General features: G+C 47.3%; 1 protein-coding gene across 1 annotated transcript in view; it reads left to right on the top strand.

Annotated features, from left to right (window-relative positions):
* ABHD12 (abhydrolase domain containing 12, lysophospholipase) overlaps nucleotides 1-25,818 on the top strand; it is a 36,245-nt gene that overhangs the window by 5,725 nt on the left and 4,702 nt on the right. Inside the window, exons 2-7 of the mRNA XM_068675430.1 lie at nucleotides 10,733-10,857; nucleotides 13,323-13,428; nucleotides 15,500-15,619; nucleotides 18,074-18,104; nucleotides 23,724-23,769; nucleotides 24,807-24,936. Coding sequence (XP_068531531.1) covers nucleotides 10,733-10,857; nucleotides 13,323-13,428; nucleotides 15,500-15,619; nucleotides 18,074-18,104; nucleotides 23,724-23,769; nucleotides 24,807-24,936 — 558 coding nt within the window. The remainder of the gene's footprint in view (nucleotides 1-10,732; nucleotides 10,858-13,322; nucleotides 13,429-15,499; nucleotides 15,620-18,073; nucleotides 18,105-23,723; nucleotides 23,770-24,806; nucleotides 24,937-25,818) is intronic.

The following is a 25,818-nucleotide window of genomic DNA, read 5'->3' as shown; positions in this document are numbered from 1 at the left end:
ACAAGGACTTTCTAGGCACCCCCGGTGTAAAGATGTCTTTGTGGAGATCAGGATCTCAGCGTCATCCCAAAATTTTCTGTCCTTTCTTCTCAACGGGCTGCTCTGGGTTCCCCTGGCCATACCAGTGACTATGAGCAGGGGCTGCCTTGCCAGCCGGCGTGATGCTGTGCAAGCTGAACTCAACCTCAACACCAGCACAACTCCTCGGCATCCACTCTGTTCTTTTCCCTCTGGATGTCCTTTTTGCCTCCGATATCCCCACATCTACAGCCAGCCCGTTCCTACGCAGAGGATCTATGGCCTACTTGCGAGCAGCTCATTTCGGAAGATGACTCCATTTCATGCTATAAATGGTGTGGAGTTGCCTAGCCAGGAATCTGGTTCTCTGCAAATGCAGTCCCAGGGCATCACGGCGAGCCTGTAGGTTTCCTCCAGGATGTGCTAATACGGATTCCTTTTTGTTGAAGGCAACGTTGTGGGGTTTTAATGAAAATTAATGATGGTGGCATCGTTTCCTCTGCAGAATCTGCTGCTGTGGCACAAGCAAGAGGTCTGGTACACCCAAGCAAGATTTCTGCTGCTAGTGAGGGTCCTGTCCTGCCTGCTGAGTCCAGGATCCTTCTAAAGGCACTGTGCTGCTGGGATGTTCCTGTAGGAGGCTGCAGCCAATTTCCCTTGTCCTTACAGGCCTGAAGAGTGGGTCGTGTTATTTTGGCAACTGTATCAGGATGTGAAATTAATTATTCGGCTTCTACCCTACAGATCCAGGGTTTTGGAGACTGAGAAGCTGTGCTGTGAACGTCACGGTGTTGGTGTTGTGTTGGTGGATGGTTTCTGACACCCAGGGTGAGGGAGTACAAGCAAGGAAGGCTCACTAGGGCTGTAACGTGAGAGCGCTATGTTAATGTGACTGAATCAGTACCAAGAAGATTAAAAGAGAGTACTTCGGGTGTTTTAAAAGGGTAACAGGAGACCGAGGAGACTTTAAAGTCATTAGCCTGACGTGGAGCCCGTGCAATTTTAATGGTAAGAGTTAATTTGTGATTCAGGGGAAGAAGATTTAGCAGCTAAATGCATACACTGAGGGAAGTGGATTCGCCCTTTGGAAGGCAAGTGTAAAATGCGACAAGTTTGTCAAGATCATGGCCCGGCTGAGGGAAGCACAGCTGGCAGAACTGTTTCTCCAAACCCCTTGACTTTGTACCGTGGTTTATTTGTTTCATTTAAAGGGCTTGGATCCCTAACGGAGGGCTCTTCGCTGTACTGGAAAGCACCTTGGGCAGCTGGGGACTGATACCCCGGGCTGAAGGGTGTGAGATTTGTGTGTGTGTAACCAGCAAGGAGCTGGTTACTGCCGGCAAAACCGGGAGGATGAGGTAGCAAGCAGGGCAAGGCAGCAGCCTGGGGCAGATGTGAAATAGCCAAAAGTTCACTGGGAGCCAGGGGAGAGAGCATCGAGCTCACAGCCACTGGGATGGGTGCCAGGCACGGCGTGGGGGCACGCTGCGTGGTCACCTCTCCCGTGGGCACCAGCCCTGGAGCCTGCAGCCCTCCTTGCTTCTCGCTGCCTCCCAGCAGCGCTGGTCACACACTCGGCTTCAGAAGTCTGCTGCTTTAATGAAGGCAATTAAAGCTGGGAGCAGAGCTGCCTATTTTTAGCCGGCGTTAAGTGCCGTGCTCATTTAAACTATGATTATTGAACGGAGCGAACAGGAAGGATGTCTGTGTTTGCTTTCCGAATCAAACTGTTTGTTTAACCCAGATTTATTTCAATGTTGTAACTCTTACTGAGTGCTGAAGCAATAAAAAAAAAAAAAAAGATGGTTGGGCCAGAAATTTAACTTTCACAAATAAACACTTGAAAATATTTGAGATGTCCCGCAGCTGCCCTCTCCTTGCTCAAAGCAATTATCGAATTGCAGAAGGAGAATTTTAGAAATCAAAAGAAAAGTGTGGTGGTGGTGGGGAAAAACAAACATCAAAGTTTTCTTCCCAATCTAGCAAATAGCTTAAACAAAGCCTCCCAGCGGAGGGCACGCGGGGTTGCGTGGCGTAAGGAGTTCAGCGTCTGGGGAGTTTGCTTTGGTTTTCTGTTATTAAAATAAGCTTCCAGCGATGGAGAGGCCGATGTGAATATTTGTGGTGAGTCGCTGCCACGGCTGGATGTGTGCTGAGTGGCTTTGGGCACGGGTAGCAGGGCAGCTGGTGCTCTTTTAGCCTCGTGCAAGCCCAGAGGTGTTCTCTCATGTCACGACTGGTAAGAGGTGACTGTGTTCTTTGGGTACCTCCATCTCATTTTTAAAATGTATTTATTTATTTTTTACTAGGAGCAGTGTGTGAATAGCGAGAACTGGAGTTCCTTTGCAGGCTGGCTGGCCAAAACGTGGGCTTTGCCTGTCGCTCGTCGTGTGCTGCTCGTCTGGCCCCCACGGCACGTAAGAAGGGCAGCAGCTGAGATATCCCTTCCTGTGGCATCTGGATGGTAGTATTAAAATCAAGTTTGCAGCAGCTGGAAGTACAGCTTAATTCTTCTTGCAGAAGAGATTGCTCTGGGATGATACTTGAAACGAGGCCGTGTGGAGTCTTGTCTCTCATTACTGACAGTGGGCAGGATAAAGGACTTCATGTGGCCTAATGGGGGAAAAAACCTGCTTGGAAGAAAACTTCTTTTAAGTGGGATGTAAGCAAGCTGAGAGCAGAAAACAGCAAACGTATCTACCCTGTCTAGAGGCTGTTTTCCCTTCCCTTTGGGGTAAAGCTTCCCCTGGGTGACTGCTCCAAGACAGCAAAGCTTCTGCAGATGAGGGTGATGTAACGGGAGCTTCAGGCAGGGCTCCCAGCTCGCAGCATCCTTGCTTGGGGAGGAAGGCGTGTGCAAGGTGTTCAGGGTGCTGGAGTGCATTTCCAGACTGCTTTGGCATCCTCACGAAGGGAAGCCCGGCACTGTTTTCTCCCCCACAGCGGTCCTCTCGCTCTCTGTGGTTGGTTTCAGAGCAGCTTTAGGACGCAGGAGCGAAGCTGACAAGGTCAGTTTTGTGCTGCTGGCTATAAAATCTGCAAATTGGCCGTGGTCATTGGAAATACCCTGTTCTGGCCTTTGCAAACCCAGCAGAAACGCAGTGAATAAGCTTTTCGTTCAGGTTCTGATAGCTGTGTGCTGTCCCTGTCGTAAAGCACTTTTCCCCTTCCTACCAGAGCAGGGGGCACACACACTCTAAGCTTTGTGATGGATGGAGTTCTAGTGCTGGGAAACATTCAGTTTCCACTTGTTTTAAGTAGAAATACGCCAACACCTGCCTTTCACCTTCCTTGTGTGTGTTTCCTGGCTTTGGCTCTTCAGATCTATGTAGAATTAGTGCAGGCTGTGGTTCTCGTTGCCAGCTTCAGTTTCCAAGCCTCGTCCTTGCAGAGTTTTTCCCTCCACAAGCCGATACCACAGCTGGGATCCTCGAACAAAGCGCAGATGAAAGCAGGAATGGCTTCATCTCCCTGGCCCTACGCAAACCAACCTGCTGCTCAAGGTGTGTCGGCGGCTGGCAGCAGCTCTGTGGCTGTTCTTCCATCACGGCCGTCGCTTCACTTTTTCAGCAGGTCACAGTTTTACAGGGTGCTGTGGCTGCCAGCTGAATGTGACAGCGATCAGCTGATGGCCAGCATATGTCATGTTTTGGCATTGTTCAATGTTCCCGTTTGCTTGTGTGCCTCGAACAGGGAACTGTTGGCTCATTGTCATCAAAATGCTTCACTGGTGACGTGTTCCGCATCTAAAAGCTGGCCGTATCGCTGCTAAAACAAAAGCATTTTTCTTTTTCCTTCAGGTTTCCAAGGAAAATTGGTTTCTGATCTCTGCCAGCAAAGGCAGAGCTGCCTCGGATGGACAAACGCAAGGTGACCATCTTTGTGCACTGAGAAGGAAGCTGTAGGCAAGTGAGGCTGCTGCTCACATGCTTTCAAAGAGAGCCAGAGCCACCGAGCATGCCAGGAGTGGCAATTTCCAGGCTTGGCTGGCTGGTGGCTGTCTCCCAAAAACCGCTGTGGGAAAAGATTTCACGTTCACAAGGCTGTGCAGCGTGGCAAGGTGGGCCTGTTCCTACACGTGTGTCCATAGGAACTGCGTCTGAACCCGTGGGTTCCTGTTGCTGCCGCGCACACGGCGCTCTGGCAGTCGCACAGGATGCGAGCAGCTTTACGTGGGAGCAGGGGAACTGGCTTTTTCGGTTCTGGCCCTCAGCTGACAGGCAAATGGCTCCCTGTTCAACTGCAGTTAGGGCCTGGGGTGGAGTTCTGCAGATCTCAGTTGGTTTTACTCTCTGCCCTTCGCTTTTGCACCCCAATATAGGGCAGGGTGAGAGGGAAATGAGCTGCGCCGCTTCAGTGAGAATCCCCCTCGGCTGCTCTCAGGCTCCTACACTGCACTTCCAGTGCTGTTGAAGCCTTCTCTCGTTTATCTTTTTTTTCCCCTCTTCCATTTTCAGACCAGCCGAGGGTTGTGCCTTTAACATAAACCAGCTGTCGGCTGTGAAACGAGCGGAGAACTTCAGAATTCAGCAAACACTGCAGGGGGAGCGTGCTTGCACCACAGTGGTATCCCAGTGCCAGGCTCGGCTAAAATCTCACGTGGGTGACTTTGGCTTTGATAAGTGTCAGCAGCCCAGCTGGGGAGCTCCGGAGGAAGCCTGCTGGGGGAATTTAAGCGAAAGGTTTCTCCTGGGAGGGCTGTGGTGCAAACAAAGCTGCTGTTGCACAAGATGCGTTGAGAGCAAGTCAACAAGCTGAAAACCCCAGTCCCCAGGCCAGCTTTTCTGTCCCAACAGTCGATTGTTCAATTGCCTAGGGTATAATTACTCATTGTTTGCTGCGCACTTAAAATAACAGAAGCTTCTGCTCCTTTCCTCTTAAAACAGGGCTCTCAGGTGAAGGCTGTCACGCACAATTAACACGAATGCCTAATGCCCTTCCAGCGGAGTATTGAGAAGCAGCGTGGCTGTTGTTGAGCGGGTCAGTGTGCACTGGAAATAAATCACTGCTGAGAGAGCATTCGTTGCAGGGCTCTCCTTTAGAGCTAGCTGTTGAGTTCATGCTGGCAAGATGAGGTCCTTCCTGGGGTTGGTTGCTTTAAGTTGGCATCTTCTCACTTGCTCACGGTCAGAATCAGTCGGGAGCTAGGCAATGAGGTGGTGGGCCAGGGGAATTCATGAGGCTCAAGTTTCAAACCTCACCTGTGCTCAGATAGTCGGGGCAATGCTGCCTGAAGCCCTCAGCCCAGCCCAAAGGAGATGTCCTGCGTGCAGCAGCTCGCTTTGGGGCTAAAAGGGGTAAGAAAGCCTTTAGGAAGAGCTTGGGAGTAGGGAGTTTGCTGTGGGAAGTGGGATAAAAACAGCACAGAGCCTGCTGGGATGCCTTTGCCTTCCATGGCTGCTGGTGATGGGCTTTCAACAAATCCCTGCCGGCTTTCCTGAGGCGCTAGAGGTGGAGCTTGCATATTTGAAACTGTTCTCAGAAAGCAGGGCTTGCCTTTCTCTTCTGTCTTTCAATGAAAACCTTTAGGGTTTAAATGAGTTGGCTTTCGGCTGCTTTATTAAGCCCGTTGCTCCCCTTGCTCTGTCCCTAATTAAAAGAGGAACAGCAGGGCAGAGTTCGTGGTGCCCCGTGCAGGTGGCTGGGCCTGGGTCAGCTTTCTAAGGTCAATATTTAGAAGGCATTTTGTTTGCCCCTGTCTTACACTTTCTCCTAGGTGCGAACAGAAGCATGTAGCAGCTCAGCCAGATCCAGAGGTTCAATTTTTGCTCTCTCTGCCTACCAGGTAAAGCTTTATTCAGCTTCTAACACACTCAGGCACGCTCAGCTTTCCCTAAGAAGGCTTGCTGTTGGGTGAAGGGCTGGATTGGTTTTATTTACAGGCGGTTTCATTCCTGAATTATGGAGGCTGTCAGAACAAATAGGTACCCAGCTTCCCGAGCTCATCTGAATAGCTGAAATCTCAAGTTGCCTTCTGCGACGTTGGTGACAGTCGGTAAATCCTGTCCTGTCCTTGGCAGGCATGGCACGTGCCAGGAGCAATTTATTCTCCGGTTGAAAACACCGCAGTGTTAGTCAGTGGATTGTACAAAGATGTTTTTTTGCCGTGTATCAGTAGCCTTTGCTCTGGAAGGGAGCCTGTGGTTAAACAATGAACGGGAGTGGAGTGGCGTTGGAGTGCTTGACAAATCCTCGAGTGCTTTCCCCTTGTAAAAAATGTGCTCTCACAGCTCTCTGCCGTGTAGTGCCTTCGGTCTGTTTTCAGGAGGTTGCAGCCTTCCAGACTCCTCGTGTCCGGAGAGAGGTGTGCTGAAGTGGTGAGGCCGTGCGGCTGGCTTCTTTCTGAGAGGGCAGAGTGGCTCTGCAGAGAGCTGAAGTGCAAGATTATAAGGAAGTTAAGAAGTAGCAAAGGCACCTGGTAGATTCATTTTTCTTTGTTTTCCACACCTTGAGCAAAGATTTTTTTAGGAATTGCTTGAAGCTGCAGATACCAAAACAGTTTATGTCCGTGAAGTTTTTATTGCTTTATTTTATGAAGCACACTTGGAAAAAACCATGAATACCCCTTTAAATTTGTCATGTTTCCAGGATTATGGTTTTGTTTATAGTTGTTCTTTTTTTTTTTTTTTTTTTTTTAGATGATTGCTTCATCTCTGGTATAGCAAGATGAGTTTGGGGGCCTTTGCTTTTTATTTCGGAGTTGTTTTGCAGGGTGCTGATTCTGCTTGCAAAGGATCCTAATGCCAAGGGGGGAGATTGCTGCGACTCGTAACAGCAGAGCAGCTGAGACTTCTGCGTTCCCGCCGGCTGTCATGAACTCAAGGGCAGATCTGTTTCCAGGACTGGGTGGGTTTTCTATAACTCAGCCTCCTGATCTCGATACAGTGCCTCCAGTGAAGCAGAACTAAGACTTGGCTGAAGACTGCATTAAGGAGAGTTTTGTATAGCTGGGCCTGAAATAAAAGAGTCACGTGGGGCCTGTTTCCCTATGCGACTTCATTCTAGCACGCAGAAGCCAGGAGGGGACAAACCCTTTGACATTAGCATCTTCTCAGTTTGCATTTGCCTGCACATAAAGCGGGTTTTGCAGCAAAACAGGGAGAAAAAGACCCAAATTATTCTTGCGGTGCAAAACTGCTCTGCTGCACGTCTTTGCGCCAGCTTGCCAGAGGTTTATGTCATGTTTTGGAGTGGAGATGAGCCCCCAGCCTGGCTGTGAGCTGATCGGGAGCTGGGAGGCTCTCTCTGGATGTGCTTTCACGCAGTTGGAGGGCTGGTAGGCTCGCTTTCTTGTAGTTGGCAGGGAACAAGTGAAATACAACAAAAGGCTAATCAGCTCGGGCGGATCGGGTGGCCTGCACGGAGGGAGAAGAGTGACCTGGTGCTCCTTGCCTCCTGAAGGAGGCCCTGCAAGAAGAGGAGCCCTGTGCAATACCGCCCACCCAGACGTCTGCAGGGAGGAGATGGATGCTCCCGAAGATCTTACCTGGGCTTGAAACCATCTCTTCTTTAAAACAAGACCAGCAAGCAAGGCTTGCCAGTGCTCTCGATCCTCCTCTCTGGGAGGAATGTACTGGCTTTTATTTTGACTGAATATTTTCTGTTAGAGAAGTGGGGGAACATATACTTTTTATGCCAGTATTCATGCTGTTTATTCTTTCTGATGGCTTGAGGGACACCAGAGCACACAGGAGAAACAGCAGTCACTGGAACAGATGCAGATGGATCTCCTCAACATCTACAAGTGCTTTGCTTTACCGTTGTCTCCCCTAGATGACAAAGGGCACGTAAGCTATGTGTATACTTGTCCCTATGGCCTTTTGGGACTGCAGGCCCAGTGCACGTGTATTTCTGATAAATTTTGTCCCGTTCTTGCTGGACTGAAGCTCTCCTGGTGTCAGTGCCCCATTTCACCCTAGGGCTGTCCTTTCACCCTGGTAGTGTGGCTGATACGGAGATCCTGATGGAAACTCACCTCGTGTGCTTCCGATAGAGGAGTGATTCAGGTGCTCTCCAGGGGAGGTGATTTTAATCTGCACCTGGATGCAGAGCACGCCTCAAAAGTGAGGTTTATCAGTTGCTGCTCACCAGACCCTGGAGATTTCTCGGAGGGGAGTTTCTCAAAGGATGTTAGGGCCTGAAGGTCCACTGACGTTCCAGAGGCCTTCAGCGAGTGATTTTTTTTCCCTGTTTGTTTTATTTTAAGATGTTACCTTCACTGTTCCTGAAAATCTGTTCGTGATATTCTTCAATGCCTCCAGTTTGCAGCTTTTTATTCTCCAACTCACCTGTGTTTTCTGGCTAAGACCAACTGAGTTTTCTGGGGGTGAGAAGTGTGTTGCTGCTGTTTTTGCCCTGGCACACCAGAAGCTCCCTGTGCAGGGCATTTATTTCTTGCGGTAGCTTTTCTGCAGAGCAAGAGCCGTTTAATTGGGTGAAATCACTCACTAAGGACTTAGCAAATAACTTAGAGCACACTTCAGCACCTCGTCTCGGATTTATCAGCAGAGGGGAAGCCGCTTGTTGATGGGCAGAGGCTTTGCCCTGGTTGCATTTCAAGCAGCCATCTCCCTGGTGATGAGGTGTAGATGTCACACTACCTCTTAGCGTTTGGCATGGGGTGCTGGAGAGAAGGAAAGAGTGTTTCTCTTCGGTCTCCTAAGGAGAAAAAGCGGAAGCTGAAACCATTCCTTTGCTCTGATGGCATTTCTCGGTGTAGTCTTCAGCAATTTCTCTTCCCAATTCGTGCCTGGGTTGTGTTCAGCATTTCTGCAGGGGGGATATTTGGAGAACCTGTGGTTTGGGGTCTTCTCCTGGTGCCTGGATGGGTTCAGAGCCAAATCCCAAAGGTTTAGCAGAGAGATGCCGTCCTTGAAGAGAAGCAAAACATGATGAAGGCTGAGCAACTGAACCTCGGTGAGCTCTCTCCCACGAACCTTGCTGAGTGACAAAAAAAAAAAAAAAAAAAGAAGGTGCTGTGTGCTGATGTGGGGGTGGTTGTGGAAAGAAAGGTTTAGCTTGAGAGCAGAGAGTGCTGCGGTTACCATTCTCCCAAATGAAATACTGGGTGGCTTTTGCCAAAGTCACAGGGGGTTTCCTTGTGTGCTCGCCTCACCTCGTGGCATTTCTCAGCTCCTGGCTCTGGAGGATGCCAGCTGGGCTGCTCTGGAGGATCACGGCTGTGGGCAGGCTTCGTGTCCTGTGCCCGTGCCCTCGGGACCTCTGTGCCCTCCTCCTCCAGTTGCTGCTCTCCCTGGGGTGGAGCTGGGTCACCGAGGCTTCGGTACCACCAACGCTCTGCTGACGCTGTGCCTGTTCCTCTGCCGGTCCTTTGCTGTGTCTGTTTTCCATAATGCCTCGAGAAAGTGGGCTTGAGGTATGGAAACACCACTGGAAGCCTCGTTGGCTTTCTTCACGTCCCCACTGTCAGGCTTTCCACGGGAAGGATGATATTTTGAGCCTTTCAGCATGCCCTTGCTGCAGCCAGGCTTGGTTGTTGATGTTTAAATAACGTTTTTCTTTCTCTTTTGGAAAACAGCAGCTCAGGTTGTTAAGAAAAGGGAATCCGTTTGGAGTCTGTGTAACCCAGGACGTGAGGAGACGGACAGGTACATGAGGGTAGGCAGTGGTGTAGTGGGTGTGGGTTTGGGATCATATAGGAGGGTTGCCCATTCCCAGCAAATACACGAGCAATTGTGCCAAAAGCCTAAAGGCAGAGTTGGGGGGAGGATTTCTTCTATGCTGGGTAGAATGCCTGCTGTTGAGACCCTTGGTTTTAGCCTAGGGTTGCAAAGCCTATGGAGATCCAGGGGGTTTTGGTGTGTGATTAGATTATTTCCATCCTGGTTTTAGCTGTATGCTCATCTCCAAGAGAAGTTCAGCATGTCGCCTCCTAGAACCACCAAACAGGAGAGTGATAACTTCAGGCCTCTTGGAAAAGTTGATCTCAGCCTTCAGCTGCTGGCAGGAACTGCTGATGGTGAAAATTGGTTGTCTGCTGGCGTGCGGCGTGGTTCCTGCTCCGGGCTGTCAGCTGGAGAGCAGAGAAGTGCTGGTGCCTGAAGGGTTTGTGTGTGTTTTAATTCCTGCCTGCAGTGGCACTCAGTGATTCTGTCCAGAGCATGTCAGTCAAGTAAATCTCATCGTGTTTTACAACTTGGAAAGGTTTCCTTTCTAGGCCGTTGGAGGGTATGACCCCTTTTAGCTGGACGAGGCAAAATCTCTGCTCCAGTCTGTACGTGCGATCGCGTGTGATTTTATCGGTCTGGGATCAGGCTGTCTCATTACACACAGTTCCTCAAAATATGTGAACATGTAACCGGGGGAAAAAAAAAATCTTGCTGATAGTGCTTAAAATGGTAAGTGCTTCTCGTTGGAGACGAACGTGTGATATGTTTCTCCAGAGATCTTGAAATCTGTGAAGTCATCAGGAAAAAAAACACAACAAGCTGTTACAGAGTGGTTTCGAATGTGATCAGAGGGGAGTTTCTCTTCCTCTTCTTGAAGGCGTGTGCCATCAGCTGACAGCTTGCTTGGCTCCTGCTGCTCTCAAACAGCTGAGGCTGATTCGACAACTCCAAGTTAGTTTTGTTCGAAGAATAAACGAAGTCGTTTTCCAATGCACCAAGCACGCAGATCGTTGTGACAACCCGTTCATAAAATTCCTGCTGTATTCAGGCCTTTCTTTCTTTCTTTTTTTCCCCTCTTTACGCAGGCGATACGGATTATGGTTCCGGTTGCGGAGGCTGATAATCTGGTTGCTGGGAGTGTACGTAGCCATTCCGTTTCTCGTCAAACTTTGTCCTGCTATTCAGGCGAAGCTGGTCTTCCTCAACTTCGGTAAGTGGCCCGCTCTGTTGGGTGAAGGGTGAAGGGGAGGAATGTCTTTTGTGTTTCATTTGCCTGCTGTAACTTCCCCTACCCTGCGTGTTTACGGCTTGTGAAGGATGTGAGCTTTCACAGGCTGCAAGTTCTCCGAGCTGTGGCTTGCAGAGCGTTGGCTGCGGCACTGGTGGTCTCTGCAGTGCATTTCAGTATAAATGCAGTGACCAAACTGGAGCCAGCTTTCAGCCCAAATGCTTTCCTTCAGGAAAACTGTGCAACACATCAAATACATTTCTCCAAAAGGCTTAACAAAGCTGCATGACCAGGCGGGGAAATTAAATCCAGCGCATTGTTTTCCAGGCCATGACTCTTCACCTGAAAGCACTTCAGCAGAGCAGTTTGGTTGGGGCAGAACAGAAGAGACCTATTCACGCAGGCACGCTGAATGCTTTCTTTGTGTCTCTTCGGCCTCTGCATTCGGTCAAACTGGCTGTGGGATGGCTCTGGAGGGCTGGCTTAGCTCCCGGGGGAGCCTGAGTATCCACAGGGTAGAAAATGATGGAGCATCGCTATGAGGGATGCTTCTTTGCAATCTCAATTTGTCGTTTAAACCTTACTTGGGCTTTCTAAGGAAGTCGTAAAATCTTTTCCTTTGATTGTACAAACTCTGGCTAAGAGGACCAAGGGTATATACGTTGCTTTTATATCACTTTTGTCATTTTGATTGCATTCTCTGTGTGTTCTAACACCTTGGTTCATGGTTGCTGTGAAGTATGCACGTGTATTCTTTGAACAGGGCCAGCTCTTGTGCTGTGATTGTCAGAACAGGCAGCTGGGTAACAGTGAGTAACGCAGGTTGCTTCCATTTTCATCACCTCGGTTTCGTTCGTGATGATTCTCATTTGCCCTTGCAGAGCTTTGTTAGGTCTCCCTGAAATTCCTGCCCCTCTTTATTCCCAAGTGATGAAAATAATTGTCCTGTAACACTCTCTCAGGAGTCCTTGTGCTAAGATCTCTGTGGTATTGTTCCCACTGCTCTAAAATAATGGCAGTCACCGATTTCCTTGTGACAGCACTCCACGACAACTGCTTGCCTTCGTAGTTCTGTAGAAAGAACACTTACTAGAAGCACACTGGGAAGCCTGAGTAATTCTTCACTGGAGAGTGGCATTTCTCCTTCAGAGCAGTGGTCGCATTGCTTTTTAACCTCCTGAGCACGACTCAATGCTCTTCCCCATCTGGTGCTGACCCGGTGGGTCTGTGCTGGCACACGTCCTTTGGTTTTGGACTTTCACGTTTAGTGTTTGCAGGGATCCAGGTGACCTGCAGATACCCTTTTAAACAAAACAAATGCCTCTGCATGAGAGCAAACGTGCTCAGGCATGGGTTTGCAGTCTAAGGCTCCAGGCTTGTCAGGTTAACACAGCCCTTGTCTGCTGTGGTGTTTGGGGTAAGCGAAGTGAGATGTGGCTGTCACCAATAGCGGTGCTTCTTTGGGTTTAAATACAACAAAAGCTTTGGTGTGATGGTTATTGTGCCTCTAAATGTCAAGGAGACAGATTCTGAACCAAGCAATGGGGGGAAAAAAAAAGCTGAACATCTGAGGGAAGTTCGACTCTCCTGATGTGATGCTCAGTGATTCAAACACATGAGCAACAAGCAAAGCCAGCTGTGGTCTGTAGGCTGGGAAATGTAGAGCAGTTGGAGGAGTGAACTGAGGTGCAACTTTTTTGTTTTCTGGGGCTTCAGGGATGCTCATCTGAAGAGATAAAGTCTTGAGCCTAATGTGATCTCTTAAATGCTGAGGTGTCTGGGAGGGACAACAATCACTCCCCAGTCACCAGAGAATTGGCTACCAAACTGCACATCCCCCTCAGAGGCTTGGAAAGCCAGCGTTTGACAGTTTATCTTACTCTTCCATGGCAAGAGGAATGTGGTGTCTGCTATTATGATACAGTATCTCCTGTAGACTTTTTAAATATAAAGGCTGCAACCACATGCCATCCTGAAACACATCAGACATCAACTCTGGGATGTCCCAGGTGAGTTTGTCCCATCAGTAACTGCCCTTATTGCAAGCAATAAAAGGCCAAATCAGCTCACCCACTGCCCTGATGTAGCAGGAGTGGCTGTCATGTGCCTGGGAGATTTTTAAAGCAGACTGAGCAGAGCTGGTTCACATCTCTGGTATGTGTCACAGGAAGCTTTGTCTGGCTTCCCCACCTCTTTATTTTAGCCTGTTCCTGGCTTTTTTTTTTGGTGGTTGCTTGCGTCTTACCTTGCTGTATTTGATGTTCATATTTTAGTCATGATTGTAGTTCATTTCATCCTTTCACACAAAAAAAGAAAGGTCTTCTTGGCACAGTGGACTGCTTTGTACAGCTCTCCAGTGCCTTGGTAACACTGTTTTGTAAGAAAATACAGGTAAAAATTAAAGTCTAATTATTCTTTTTATTTTCATCTTTTCTTTTGTATTTCAGTGAGGGTCCCATATTTCATTGACTTGAAAAGACCACAAGATCAAGGTTTAAACCACACCTGTAATTATTACCTTCAGCCAGAGGAGGATGTAACCATCGGAGTCTGGTAAGGACACCTGCTTTGTGCAGTGTGCTCTGTGCACCTGTAGTCTTTCCTTTTGTTCTCAGTATTGTGTGTGCAGTGTTTTTGCTGTGCATGCGACAGCCTTTGCCTGCTCTGATCTGTGGATGCTCGTGTTTTTTCCCTGCCAAGTGGCTGAGTTCATGTTGAAAAGCATGCAGATCTCTGGAGCTTGGCTGAAACAAAATTGGACAACCTTAGCATTCAGAGAAATTTTGTAATTTGGGATCAAAAAGGCTCTGCCTTGCTACAAAGGCAGACCAGACCCGAGGAGTTAGAAGTTCTGTTATTTGACTGCCGTTCATAGTTTGTTTTGCACAGTAAATGTGGGGGAAGATGGGAAAACAGGATCAAAGTGTTCAGAGTAGGAGGAAGAATATTCTGTGTACAAAACATATGTAAGGTTTGGAGAGTGGGTGAGGAAGGAACACGCCGTTTGCTCTCTTAGCAGAACAAGTGACAGTGTCAGTGCTCGCTTTTACTCGTGAAGATTTTTCTGGTCCTAGGCAAGGACAGTTAATTTTAGCTCCTTGTTAACCGGGACCGGCTCAGATGACTGGTTCTTTGTTTGAAAAAGGTCTGCTTTCAGCACTTGCCACATTATTAGGCCAGCTCAAACCAGCTTCTGCATCTGCTCCTCGTGACCAAGTTCTACTGTGTCTGAAACCCAGGAGTTTCAAAGCCACAGGAAAGTCCCTGCTGGCTTTGAACAAGAGGTGCCCGCAGTTCGAATGCATACACAAGATCAGCAAACACGTGAAAAAATAGCCTAGACGCTGTGTCAGGTGTGAAGGGAAAGGTGCTGTTGCTTAATACAGGCAGTGCTGCTGGATTTGTAAGCTGTGGGATTTGGAGGGTTTAGCTGTGGGCGTGTACCCTGTGTGTGTCCTCTAAGGCAGCAGAGTTTCTCTTTGCTTGGGAGTGTGTGACCTTTTGAACGGGACCTTCGCTAAAGTTTGGAGCCTCGTTTTAATGTTAACATAAGGTTTTGTGTTCACTATGCTCCTGAAACAAACTCCTCAGCCAGCTTTGTTCACAAGCTTGCGGAACTATTGGGGCAGAACAGGGGATCCTACAGCTGTTTGGGCACTTTTCCTCCTCGAAAACTCAATGTCTGGCTGCTGCATGCAAGCAAGTAGATTTTTTTTTCTTAACGTGTTTTCCTGCATGCTGGTTTGTCCTCTGATCATGTCTATGTCTGCGGGAAGGTGTGGTGGATGGAATTTGCCTTTCTTCGTAGGAGAAAGGAATGTGAGCACCTTCGTACTTCAGATAGCTGTAAGCTGGCTCCTTTATCAACAGTTTGAGATGATTGTGGGCATGTACTCACTTTCAGTGTTTGTCTTCTGGAGTAATTACCCAGTTTGAATGCCTGCCTTTTCTTTGGTCTGTTTATCTGTTTCCTTTCCCCACTAGTGTTGAACACATTCTAACAGGCTGTCCAGCTATGCTTTCTATTGAAGAACAGCTGTGAGTTAAAAATTCCTGGGTTTTCTAGGTTAAAGCTTTTCTAGCTGAGATGTTACACCCTCAAGAACCTAGTGCTTGAAAATAAAATACATTATCTTCTCATCAGAACTTGAGCACCTGTTTTTCTTCAAATTTCCTTACTCAGCTGTACCTCTTGTTTATCAATTGTTCCTTCCAAAATCAGCTGACTTTGGTTGTTATTCTGAATATCTGCTGACCTAGCTGTGAATCTTGTTTATGATGTACAAGTCCATTGATTGAAGTAATCAAGCACCATAAAAGCCTAGGGGCTGAGATTCTTCCTGTAGAACAGCTGGAAGTTCAGTAATTGTGCTTTGGGTTGGTCCGGGAAGTTTGGTGCCTTGCCTAGCCCTGAGTTTTGAAGGCATAGGAGATTAAATGTAGAAATAACACTAGTCACTGGGTTTTTAAAATGTCTCACTTGTTGGCGAGGGATGGCAGCTTTATCAAGAGTGTGTGAAGGATTTAACTCTGGATGAATTGATCAGAAAAACTCAATTTGAGTTGCAAATACTAATTAGCAACAAGGGAATAAATATATTTGTATTTTTCCTTCTGGATACAGGCACACAGTCCCTGCAGCCTTAGGGAAGAATGCCCGGGGGAAGGACCAGTTGTGGTTTGAAGATGCTTTGGGTTCCAGCCATCCTGTAATCCTTTATTTGCACGGCAATGCGGGAACAAGGTGAGACACAAACCAGCAACAGCTCTGTTAGGCCTTGTGTTTTTTTCTATCTTGCTACAGCTTCAGCACATTGATTAAAAGGAAAGGAGAAGCACCAAATTGCTTTTAGATTATTATTATTTTTTTAAAGCATGTCTGAAGGCATGATGCCTCTCCATTTATTGAATGTGAGAACAGATTTATTGCATTATCAGAGAGATCTGATCCTGCAGATGCTTTCTGTCCTCTGCATGCCAGGAGGCTGTGACGCACATTTTCCAGTATAATGGTTTCTGAATCAACACATGGGATAGGATTACCTCTTCTGTATATATGCTTTTATGTATATTAAATAAGCTTTCCAGTTCCTTTCATGAGCCTATTTTAGCAATTAACACATTTTGAGGAAGGAAAATCAGATGGAAAGAGGAAGATAATGTGCTGGTCTGTTTCCTTATTGCACATGTACAGGACATTTGGACATTTGTCTGGAACAGGAGCATTTCTAAAACTTGTAACCTTAGCAGCTGTGGTCAGGTTCTCTAAACTTTCAGGGTGCTAAAAGCCATTAGTCAGTGTGGGGCTTCCTGGGTGTTTTGCAGTATCATGGTTTTCCTGCCACATCTCTGCATGATGCAGAGCTTTTGTTGAGTTATTAGTATGTGTTTGTTTTGTTTTGTTTTTCTTTATAATACGCATCTTTCAAAGAGTATTGGCTCCTTTCTGAGTTTTGACCGTGTGTTCTTTTGAAGCTGATGTATGCTGATAGATACTCTTCAAGAGCAGAAGCATTGCTGTAATACAATGCTCTTTCAACTGTGCTGGTAGTGAAGTTTTCCTAGCTTTTACATTGCAGGAGCTTTGCCCTTTTTCACCTAAATTCTTACCTTAGTAGTTTTCTTTTTTTTTTTTTTTTTTTGTGTGTGTGTGTGGGGCAAAATGTGGAAGTTGCGTGCTGTGAGCTAGGAATGCATGAGCAGATGGGCCTTCAGAAACTGTTGTCTTCTCATGCTGATGTGTTACAAGGTTTAATCAAATTGTTGCCTTATTTTTCAAATACTGCTTCATTTGTTTTCTTGTCTCTATCGGCTGTAGCAAATGATACTGATGGAAACTGCTCTGCAGCTTAATGGTGGTAATTTAGGACCAGTATCTCCTTTGTGTGCTTATTGATTAGATTTACTTCTTGGCTCCCCCAAGTGTTACTGAGATAAAGTGCTGAGCTATGTATTGATTGTGTACCTCACGTTTTGCTTCACTCTGTGCATTGGAGGAAGCCGGAGTCGTATTGGCTTTGCCATTCCTGCTTTAATGTATGTTGCTGTGTGTTTCCACAGCGTGTCTTCAGTCTCTTGTGAAAGGCCTGCTTAATGCAGCCTGCATCAGTAAAGCATAAGTAAAAGGCACTGCCTTTGCTTTCTGGGTTGGCTGAGTGGTCTGGAGCTGAGGCAGAAATTCTGTTTACTTGATGTCTTAAAAAAATAAAAAAAAAAAAAATAATAATCATGTATTGCACTTTGAGGGATGCATGAGAAGTCACCAGTGCGTGCATGTCTAAAATGGCTTTTCAAGCAAGTGTCTTCTTCCTCAGACTTGCTTGATTCAACTTGACTTCCAAGCAACCCCTTACATTGTGCCCTGAGTGGTTTTGGCTATGTTAGGTATTTTGTAGCGCAGTTGGAGCTGACAGCTTTTGGCTGGCAAGTGAGTGTGTTCTTCGAGGGAGGTCTGGAAAGTGGCAGTTTGGTTTAGAGGCTGCGCTGACCAAACCAGTCACAGCGGGAATGTTTTAGGGTTTTCGTGTGAGTGCAGGCTACAATCTACTTTTAGCAATGGTAAAGTTCCATTGTGGATTAGCAGTGTCACAATGGGGACGTATTTTAATGCATGTGATGTCACGTTCCCTCTCCTTTCCTTTTTTAGCATCTCGTTTTCAATTTATGAAAAAAACATTAAAGCAAAATTCTTCCCCTGAACTTATTTTTAGTGTTCCACTCTGGTTTTCTCTGCTTGGTCTTTTGCACGTGTCCTTTCTGTCCCTGTGCTAGGAGCCAGGTGAGAGGTTCCAAGGGCTAGGTGCTTGGGTTAACGTGGTGAGCTCTGCTGGGAGCAGGGGTTACTGGCTGGGGCAGCACTGGTGGCAGGAGCTCAGGATCTGCAAAGCCAGCAAGGGCAGGCTGGTTTGGCTGTATTACAGGCTTTGGAAAAGGCAGGTTGGAGGGGTTGAAAAGTTTGTCTTTACCTGCCATGCGAAGAAATTTAAAGGGAGAAGTCAACTTTTAAACTGTATTCTCAATAGCTCAGCAATGCCTTGGTGTCCTCTTGTAGCCTGTAACAAAGCAGTTCAAGTGTTTTTAATGTTTGGCACGCATGCTTGGGTTTAGCTGCAATCCCAAGCCTGTCTCTGGAAGCTTAAATGTTGACATGTGGCTTTTGTTTTTGTTTTTCATTCTCTTCCTGAATCACTTCTGCCAGAGGAGGGGATCACCGCGTGGAGCTGTACAAGGTGAGTGGCTGCACGTTGTCCAGGCGGTTGCACTGATGCAGTCAGACCTGCACGGGCTTGAGGACTGCTCATTACAGCCCACTGCCGCCAGGCAGAGAGCCCCTAGGGCTTTTGGCTCCCTTCTGCCATACACACCCCACACCTAGAGGAGTCTGTAAGCACTGAGCATGCTTCACAACATTGAAAAAATATTTGAAAGTTCTTTTACTTGCTGTTACCTGTCAGCTCCAACCAAACTAACCAGCTTCTTTGCCAGGAATACGTTTAGAACAGTTTATGGGGGGGGAAAAAAAAAGCTTCATTTAATCACAGCCATGATTTGGTTGATTATCCTGGTACACTGACTTAAGGTACTTCTTGAGAGTATTGTTTCATATGTTACCAGTCTCTGTATAGTCACTGTTGTGACACAGCGCATCCCCAAGTGTCCCCAAAGAGCCATCATTATTTTTGCTAGTTCGTTTCAGAGGGATTTGAGGCTGTGTTTTTCCTCTGGATTTAGCTTTCATTTCTTTCTCCTTATAATTGGTGTCAGCGTTGGCATTCGTAAAGACTTATTGCAATGCAGCTGCTTATGCAAGATCCCCTGCAGTAACGTCTTTTTTTTAATTCAGGTCACTCAGAAAATGCCATTCGGAAGTTTCAAAGAGGCAGGTGATGTTTTTTCTAAAAAAAAAAAAAAAAAAAAAAAAAAAAAAGGATGTGCGAAGTTACTGGAGGTTGGCACATGGCAGCTGGGGAGACTGTCATGTATGCTAAGCTAGTTGGCTGACTCCCAGAAAAACAACCTCTGCTGCAGTGCATTTTGTGTTGGCCAGCACAGGCAGAAGCTGTAGTTTGGGATTTGTCCAAACTAGTACTGGACCACGACAGAAACTCTGGGTACATGCTTATTCCAGCAGAACGTACCAGGTTGGGTTGCTGGCCCTTCTGCTGCTGCTACTCACACCCTGGAAGCAGCAGGAGAAAGCCCTCTAGAAGAGGCTCAGGAGGGAAATAACTCAAGAGGTCTGCCCCTTCTTCCTAAGTTACTGCTTCATGCGAGCAGCTTTTCTCAGCAGCAACAATGAACAATGAGGCTGTCACTGCTGCGCAGAGTCTGTGAGCTGCAGGTGTCTGAAATCCTTGGTCCCTGAGAGGATGCGTGTTTGGAGACAATGATCAGATACAAGCTCACTCTGAGGGGCACTTTCCTCTGCCCTGGACATGTGGCCAGTTATTCTTTGCTTGAGCCTGGTTTCCAGATGTATTATGTACTAATATATTCAGGGTTACTGTGTTGATAAAAATTATTTATGCTTTGAATATTGCAAGCCAAAACCTTTTAAAACTCAAGACAAGAGTCCTCAAAACCTTTTAAAATTCAAGACAAGGGTCCTCTTCTCCTAGCTACCCTTGTCAGGATCAGCCTACAATGAGCTCCTCTGCAATTCAGACTTCTATGTTGAGGATTTGGCGGTGAAGCTTTTGGTCCTTGCTGCATTGATGTGCTGGGAGAGTGGAGAGCTGATGCAGAGGGTTTTTTGCCAATTGCATGAGATTACCCAACCTCATAGCAACAAAAGAAACAATGGGATATTGTTATAGGGATGTAAGTAATTGCTACATAGAAAACATTTGTCACTGCTGCACTAAACATCCTGGTTAGGACCAAAGGAAACGTGTTATCTCCAAAGGCAGCTGAAGCTTTACTAGTTTCATCTGAGACTTTTTCTGGTTCTAAAGGGAGAAACAAGAAAGAAAAATACGCTTTTAAAAGACAACACTACCTAAACCAAAAGAGGCTTAATAGCCTCGGGGCATAGGACTGGGATGCTGCCAGATTTCTTGCTTTCCCACAGGGAAAGCACAGGGGCTGTGCCGTGCCAGGCTGTGAGCAGGCAGAACTTGGTTTGGGTGGGCGTGCAGGGTGCTGCTGCCTGTGCCTGCTTTGTCTCGAGGGCAGCCCTGCTGTTTGCTGGCTGCTATGCCAGGGCTGGTGCTGTGGGCAGGAGCAGCTGGCCAGGGCAAGTGCCAGGCAGATTCCTCTCGCTGCATTCCTGGTCTCTGGTCTACACGTTCACTTTATGTCACCTTGCAGCACCTGGCTCCCAGCAACAAGAGGAGAATTTGGCTGTGCCTCTTCAGGACACTCCTTGCTCTTTCCAGGCATGGCCGTTCTCAGCAGTGGGGTTTCTTAGCACACTGCTAATTAAAACAAAAGTTCATCTCTTTGTTACTCGGAAGAGGTGCTGCCAGTGCAGCCAACACACCAAACACATCAAAGATAGCTAAGCTGTCAGCAGGTTAATTAACAGTTGATACTTAAGAATAATAGCTAATAAATTGGATAAAATAAGGAAACAAATGATGATGAGACCTCTCATATGACCAGAAAGTCCTGCAGGGGGAGATGTTCGAGGCTTCTTCATCACTTTCCCTTCCCCAGGTAGCACAGAAGACTACGTAGATCCAGCTAAGTATCTGTTGCATAACTTTGCTCTTACTGCTCTGTTTCATTTTATCATCATATAAGTAAACACGAAAAGGGAAAGACTGAACACAGTCTTCTGATCTGCAAATCATTTTTTAATGGTCTGGACAAGGCTGGATTGTACGTGGTGACTTAGCACTAAAATCCCATTGCGAAGCTGAAAACCGGGCTCTGCAAGAAAGCACTTTGTGCCCTGCATCTCAGGGGCTCCAGTACACAAGTGGACATACCAAAAGTGATGTTTAGTAATTCTGGCGGAGTCAGCAGTCCTGCAGCACCTAATGGATTCATTAATATCTTACCTGCTTATTGTGCTGTTGTTACCCAGTTTGCAGTGGGGTGCACCCAACAGCTAATGCTGGAAGCCCAGCTGGTGGTGCAAGGAGCCCTGAAGGCAGCAAGTATTGTACACCCAGCAGATGCCCAAATTGCTGCGGCAGCCCAAAGGATGCATCGCTGCTCTTGCCTGCAGTCCCCCTGAGGGCGGTGTCCTGCGGTTGCAGGAGTCCTGAACTTGGCCAGGCGTGCTGTAGCTCTCTTTGTAATCACTACAATGCACTTATTTGTTGTGCAAGCTGCACTGGCTATAAAATCAGACACTCAGCGACCAGTTAATGGGTTATGATGAAGAGCTGTTTGCAGCCCTTAGACCTGTGCAGGTTACCCTGAGGCTGCTGGATGGGGCGCTGCCTCCGAGGAAATCCACTGCTCAGTCCTGGAGAGAAGCCATGAGCCACAGGAGGGTTTGCAGTATCCTTGCTGGGCTCACAAGTGGTAGTCTGCAGCTGGTAAGCTGTCACAGAGGGAAATTGCAGCCTTGTAGCCCAATGAATGTAGCACTGCTATTGCTGGTAACACGGCTTGTAAAGCTTCTGAGCTTGCTTTGGAGCCCCCTGGAGCACTGTTTTCAGCTGGTTTAGCCCTAACAGCTGCTATAAATAAAGTCTCAACTCAATCTGAATTTAGTAGTATTTATAAAAGAAATATTTCTAAAAGGTATAAAAGGCAAGTAAACAGCGCTGGGTGTGCGGGGAGTCTGCGCTCCACCAACATGCACACACAAACATCAAACTTCTAAATATCCAGCACATTGCTTAACTTACTAAACACAAGTATGCCTGTACATACGTACAACCAGGAAAGGTAACAAACAATCCTTTAAGTTCCATGACTTAACAGTCTCCATTTTCCATTCCTTTTGAACAAGATGTCTCGCTTTAAGTTGTCAAGCAACTCGGTCTTCAGGCCTTATGTATCCCGTTCTTCCCGGACCAAAGAAAAGCACATCCAGCTCCTTTTCAAGGCCAATGAGGCCTGGGTCCAAAGGCACGTCCAGGTCACCCGGGGGCAGAACAGCAAAAGCCTTCGATGGCTGTAGCAGCAGAGGGGCCCATGGCGTAGCGGTCGGATCAGTAAAGGAGCCCGCAGCTCCCTCACTGTCTGGCAAACCACATGTGAGTTTTTTTTTTTTTTTTATCTTGAGGGCAGGCTCCCCTCTTACACCTTTCTTCCTATAACAGTTCTTTTCCAAACAACTTTTCATTGGTCAAACAACTTTGCATATAACAACAGCAAACACCCAGAAACTTCCATGCCTTAATGGCTGGAGAACAAGAAACCAGAGACTGCGTGGAGTCTCCTGAATCACCCTTCTTTGTTCCCTCTAAACTCTTTTATATTCCTGATGGCCTCATTGTTAAGAGTCTGATGTTATCTCAACCAGGGGGCTTTCTGACCCCCATGGCCACACTCCCACATCTCCCCCTTCTTTATTAATATCAACCGTTTTCTCAACGCGAATTACCACTCCATATACAACACAGCAATCGTCTCATGGCTGGGTGGCTGCTGGCTGGTTCTGTTTTGCTGAGCTTTGAGTAATGATGTGGCTTGGCTGTGACGGTAACGCAAACAGTATCAACTCCCGCACAGACAGTATTAGAGAGAAAATCTGTCATGTTTCTGTGTGCAAGTTCCAGATAGAGTAACTCTGTGTTGAATGAGATGCTGCTGGCAGCCAGCACAGCGATGCAGGGTAGGGGGGTGCAGACCCCGTGTGACAGCAGAGACCTTGGAGATGGGGGCGCAGGGCATGTTGAGGAGGAGTGCAGGTATGAGCGGGGCTGGGAGAGGGCATGGCCCAGCCATGGGGAAAGGGCTGGGAGCAGCTCGCCCGTGGTCGTGGTCGGCAAGAGAGATGCAGGGCTGGGAGCTAAGCAGAAATGGTTTTAGAGGTGAGGAAGAGAATGTGTCCGATACATTTAAAACACGCCCCGCAAGGTATTTTGGGTTGTAACACAGAGTCACAGACTGGTGAAGAGAAAGTAGCTTGTTGTGCGCACCAGAAATGTACAAAGATGGATCCCAAATGGACCTTAGAAGGAAAAAAGGAGATCCTGTCACCATCACAGTCCCCCCAGCAAAGGATCTGGATTGCCAACACCCCTCTCTGTATGGTGGTCTCTCTCTTTTTTTTTTTTTTTTCAATGAGACTGAAGCTATTAACAGAAATCATTCAGACTGTCAGGATTTGACTTACACTAAAAGCAACGTGTTGGCTTTACACGCAATTTCCTTTGGTCCATTAAAAGATGAAGAGTGTAATGCAATACGAAGATGGCATTTCTAGCACATATCCTACAGAGGTCACAGCAACAGTTTAATCTTTTTGTGTCTCTGATTTTTATCCAGTGCAGAGCTGTTAGAGCCATACCAAGCGATGGTAGCTCAGAATGCTTGCGCTGTTTTTACCAAGGCACTTTTCCCAAGCAAGTTTACCTAGTGGGGATATTATTTTTACTTGCTTTTAATAGATTTTGGTAGGATTACCCCTGTTAGCGACATAAATCTTCACGATAGAGCAATTGTAAGTTTTAGGTGTATATGTTTAAGCCTTCTGAAACCTGAAACGGGCCTTTGCACGTTGAGCTCACATTAGGGAAGTTTGAGCAGCATAAATGAAGCAGTTGTACTGTTTCACTGGAAAACCTGAAACGCTGAAAACGCTGAAAAGCTCTTAAATTACTCCTTTACCAAGTCGGGTTGATAATGTTATAAATCAGGTCCCTGCACCTTGGCCTGAGGCAAGAGCACGGCCGCTGTGGTGGCCTCTGTGAGAGCTCTCTGTGTGTTTCTCTCCCCTCCAGGTTCTCAGCTCCCTCGGGTACCACGTGGTCACGTTTGATTATCGAGGTATGTGGGCTTCTGTTATTGTGAAACGCTTCTGGCTATCTTTCTTTTCTAAGTAACAAAATAATCGCTTTTCTTTTTAAAGATAATCTCGGGGGAACTGTTGTTTTGCAAACACTTGCTGTTAGCTAATCAGTTGTGGTTACTGTTTCTCTTTCAATTTTAAGCTCATCCTTTTCTTACCTTTAAATCGTACAAACGAGACATGGTTATTCGTGATGTGTAACTACGTGCTGCTGCGTTGGCAATTCAGAGAAGCTGTATTGGATGTTGCAGATGTTTCTGGTCTTTAAAGCATTTCCAGAAATCTCAAATTTCCACAACAAAATTATTCCAACGGGCAACAAAATTAGCAGGAGCTGTGACTGTTTTGCAGCTCTGTGCCACCAGCAGTCGAGTATCTGCTGCTCTTCTCAGAGTTTTATTTGTAGGAGCTCGCCCTGCTTTTCAGTCCTGCTGGCAGCAGCTTCTCTGGCTGCTCTGTAGGTGTCAGAAGGGATGTGGGATGCTTCCTGCTCAGCGTGAGGTGTATAGACACCCTGTAATAGTGATAGAGCCAAATCAGGAGGGTGGAAGATCGCTGGAGGGCCCTGATCGGACAGCATGGACAAGCTGACGTTGCAATCAGCCTTTGCTTGCAACGTTGCAAGCTTTGTGCTTGGGTTTTGATCCCAAGGATCCACTTGGTATGCTTTTAGGGACTGCACTTTGGAATTGGTTATGTGCGTGCAGAAGCAGCTCAGGGCTGGGGGCTGGGCTGTTGTGGTCAGGGAGGTATGAGAATAGTGTGGCAGTGTTAGGGATCCAGCTGGTGTTTTTGTTGGCGACCAAACCCACAAAAACCTCTTTGCAGCCAGCAGTTACCTTGTCTCAATGACTGCTGATCAATCAGGGCTCTAACCCCAAACTGCTGAGGTGCACAGAGAGATGAGCAGAAACTGCCTGTGCCTGATTCTTCTGCAGGTGTGCTGCGAGGGGGAGAGCTGTCTGGCTTTGCAGAGCATTTCACGCAGCTCACAGAGGGACCGTTTGTGTTTCAGGCTGGGGAGACTCGATAGGCAGCCCGTCGGAGAGGGGAATGACCTATGACGCCCTTCACGTCTTCGACTGGATAAAAGCAAGAAGCGGAGACAACCCTGTATACATCTGGGGACACTCCTTAGGCACGGGGTGAGTATCTAATCCCAGGGGGACTCAGCACCTCCTGATAAACACCACACACTGACCTTGGGTGAAGGCGCTCTTTGCCACAATCCCCAGGCTGGCTTGGCTTGGAGTCTGTGGCATAGCTGCTGCAGAGCAGCTCCCCTGCTGCGCTCTGCAGAGTGAGAAGGGCTACAGTGAATGACTGTGCAGGAGCTGGTCTCAAACCTTCATTGCCCAGAGGGATACGCTGGAAAAAGGCACTTAAAATCTGATGCTATTTGATCAAGTGGAAGGCGAGCGGGACTGCGCCGATCTCTTCCTGTGGTGAACCCGTGTCTGTGTTCATCTCAGAGCAGAACATCGTGCTGCTTTGATGTTCTGGAAGAGCATCCCAGACAGGCTGCATGTGCACGCGGTTTTCCCTTACAAAATGTTCTTTTTCCGTCCTGACAAACATATTGTGCATAACTAATATTTGTGTAGGTGCCTGCATGGCTGCACTGCTGGCCATCCACAGTGTTTACGTGGTCATGCCTGGCGCAGGGAAGTAGGAACAGTGAGAAACCTACAGTCCAAAGTACCTTTTCCTAAATGGCTTTTAACTTTCCTTTTCCACTTAATTCCTTTCCTCTGCTGTCTGGAGGCTGATCACTCTCAGCAGAGAACATGCACTCTTATCCCCTTGATGTGGGGATGAGTGGAGGACAAACACAAGAAGTGCTTTGAAATTAAACTGTGCAGATGAGAGTGTTTGAGTCTACAGTGGCTTGCCTCGCTGTCCAACAAATCGTGGTGCTGGGGCAGGGAGGGGTTTCAGGAGAGTGCCTCTTCATCACCATGATACTAAATGTCGTGCTTTGTTTGAGACGAGGCAGATTTTATTTTTTCCTTTGGCTTTTCCTCTTT

Source organism: Anas acuta, chromosome 3 (genome assembly GCF_963932015.1).
Source record: "Anas acuta chromosome 3, bAnaAcu1.1, whole genome shotgun sequence".
Classification (NCBI taxonomy): domain Eukaryota; kingdom Metazoa; phylum Chordata; class Aves; order Anseriformes; family Anatidae; genus Anas; species Anas acuta.
The sequence above is the reverse complement of the archived record's forward strand: the minus strand, read 5'-3'. Positions and strand labels throughout refer to the sequence as shown.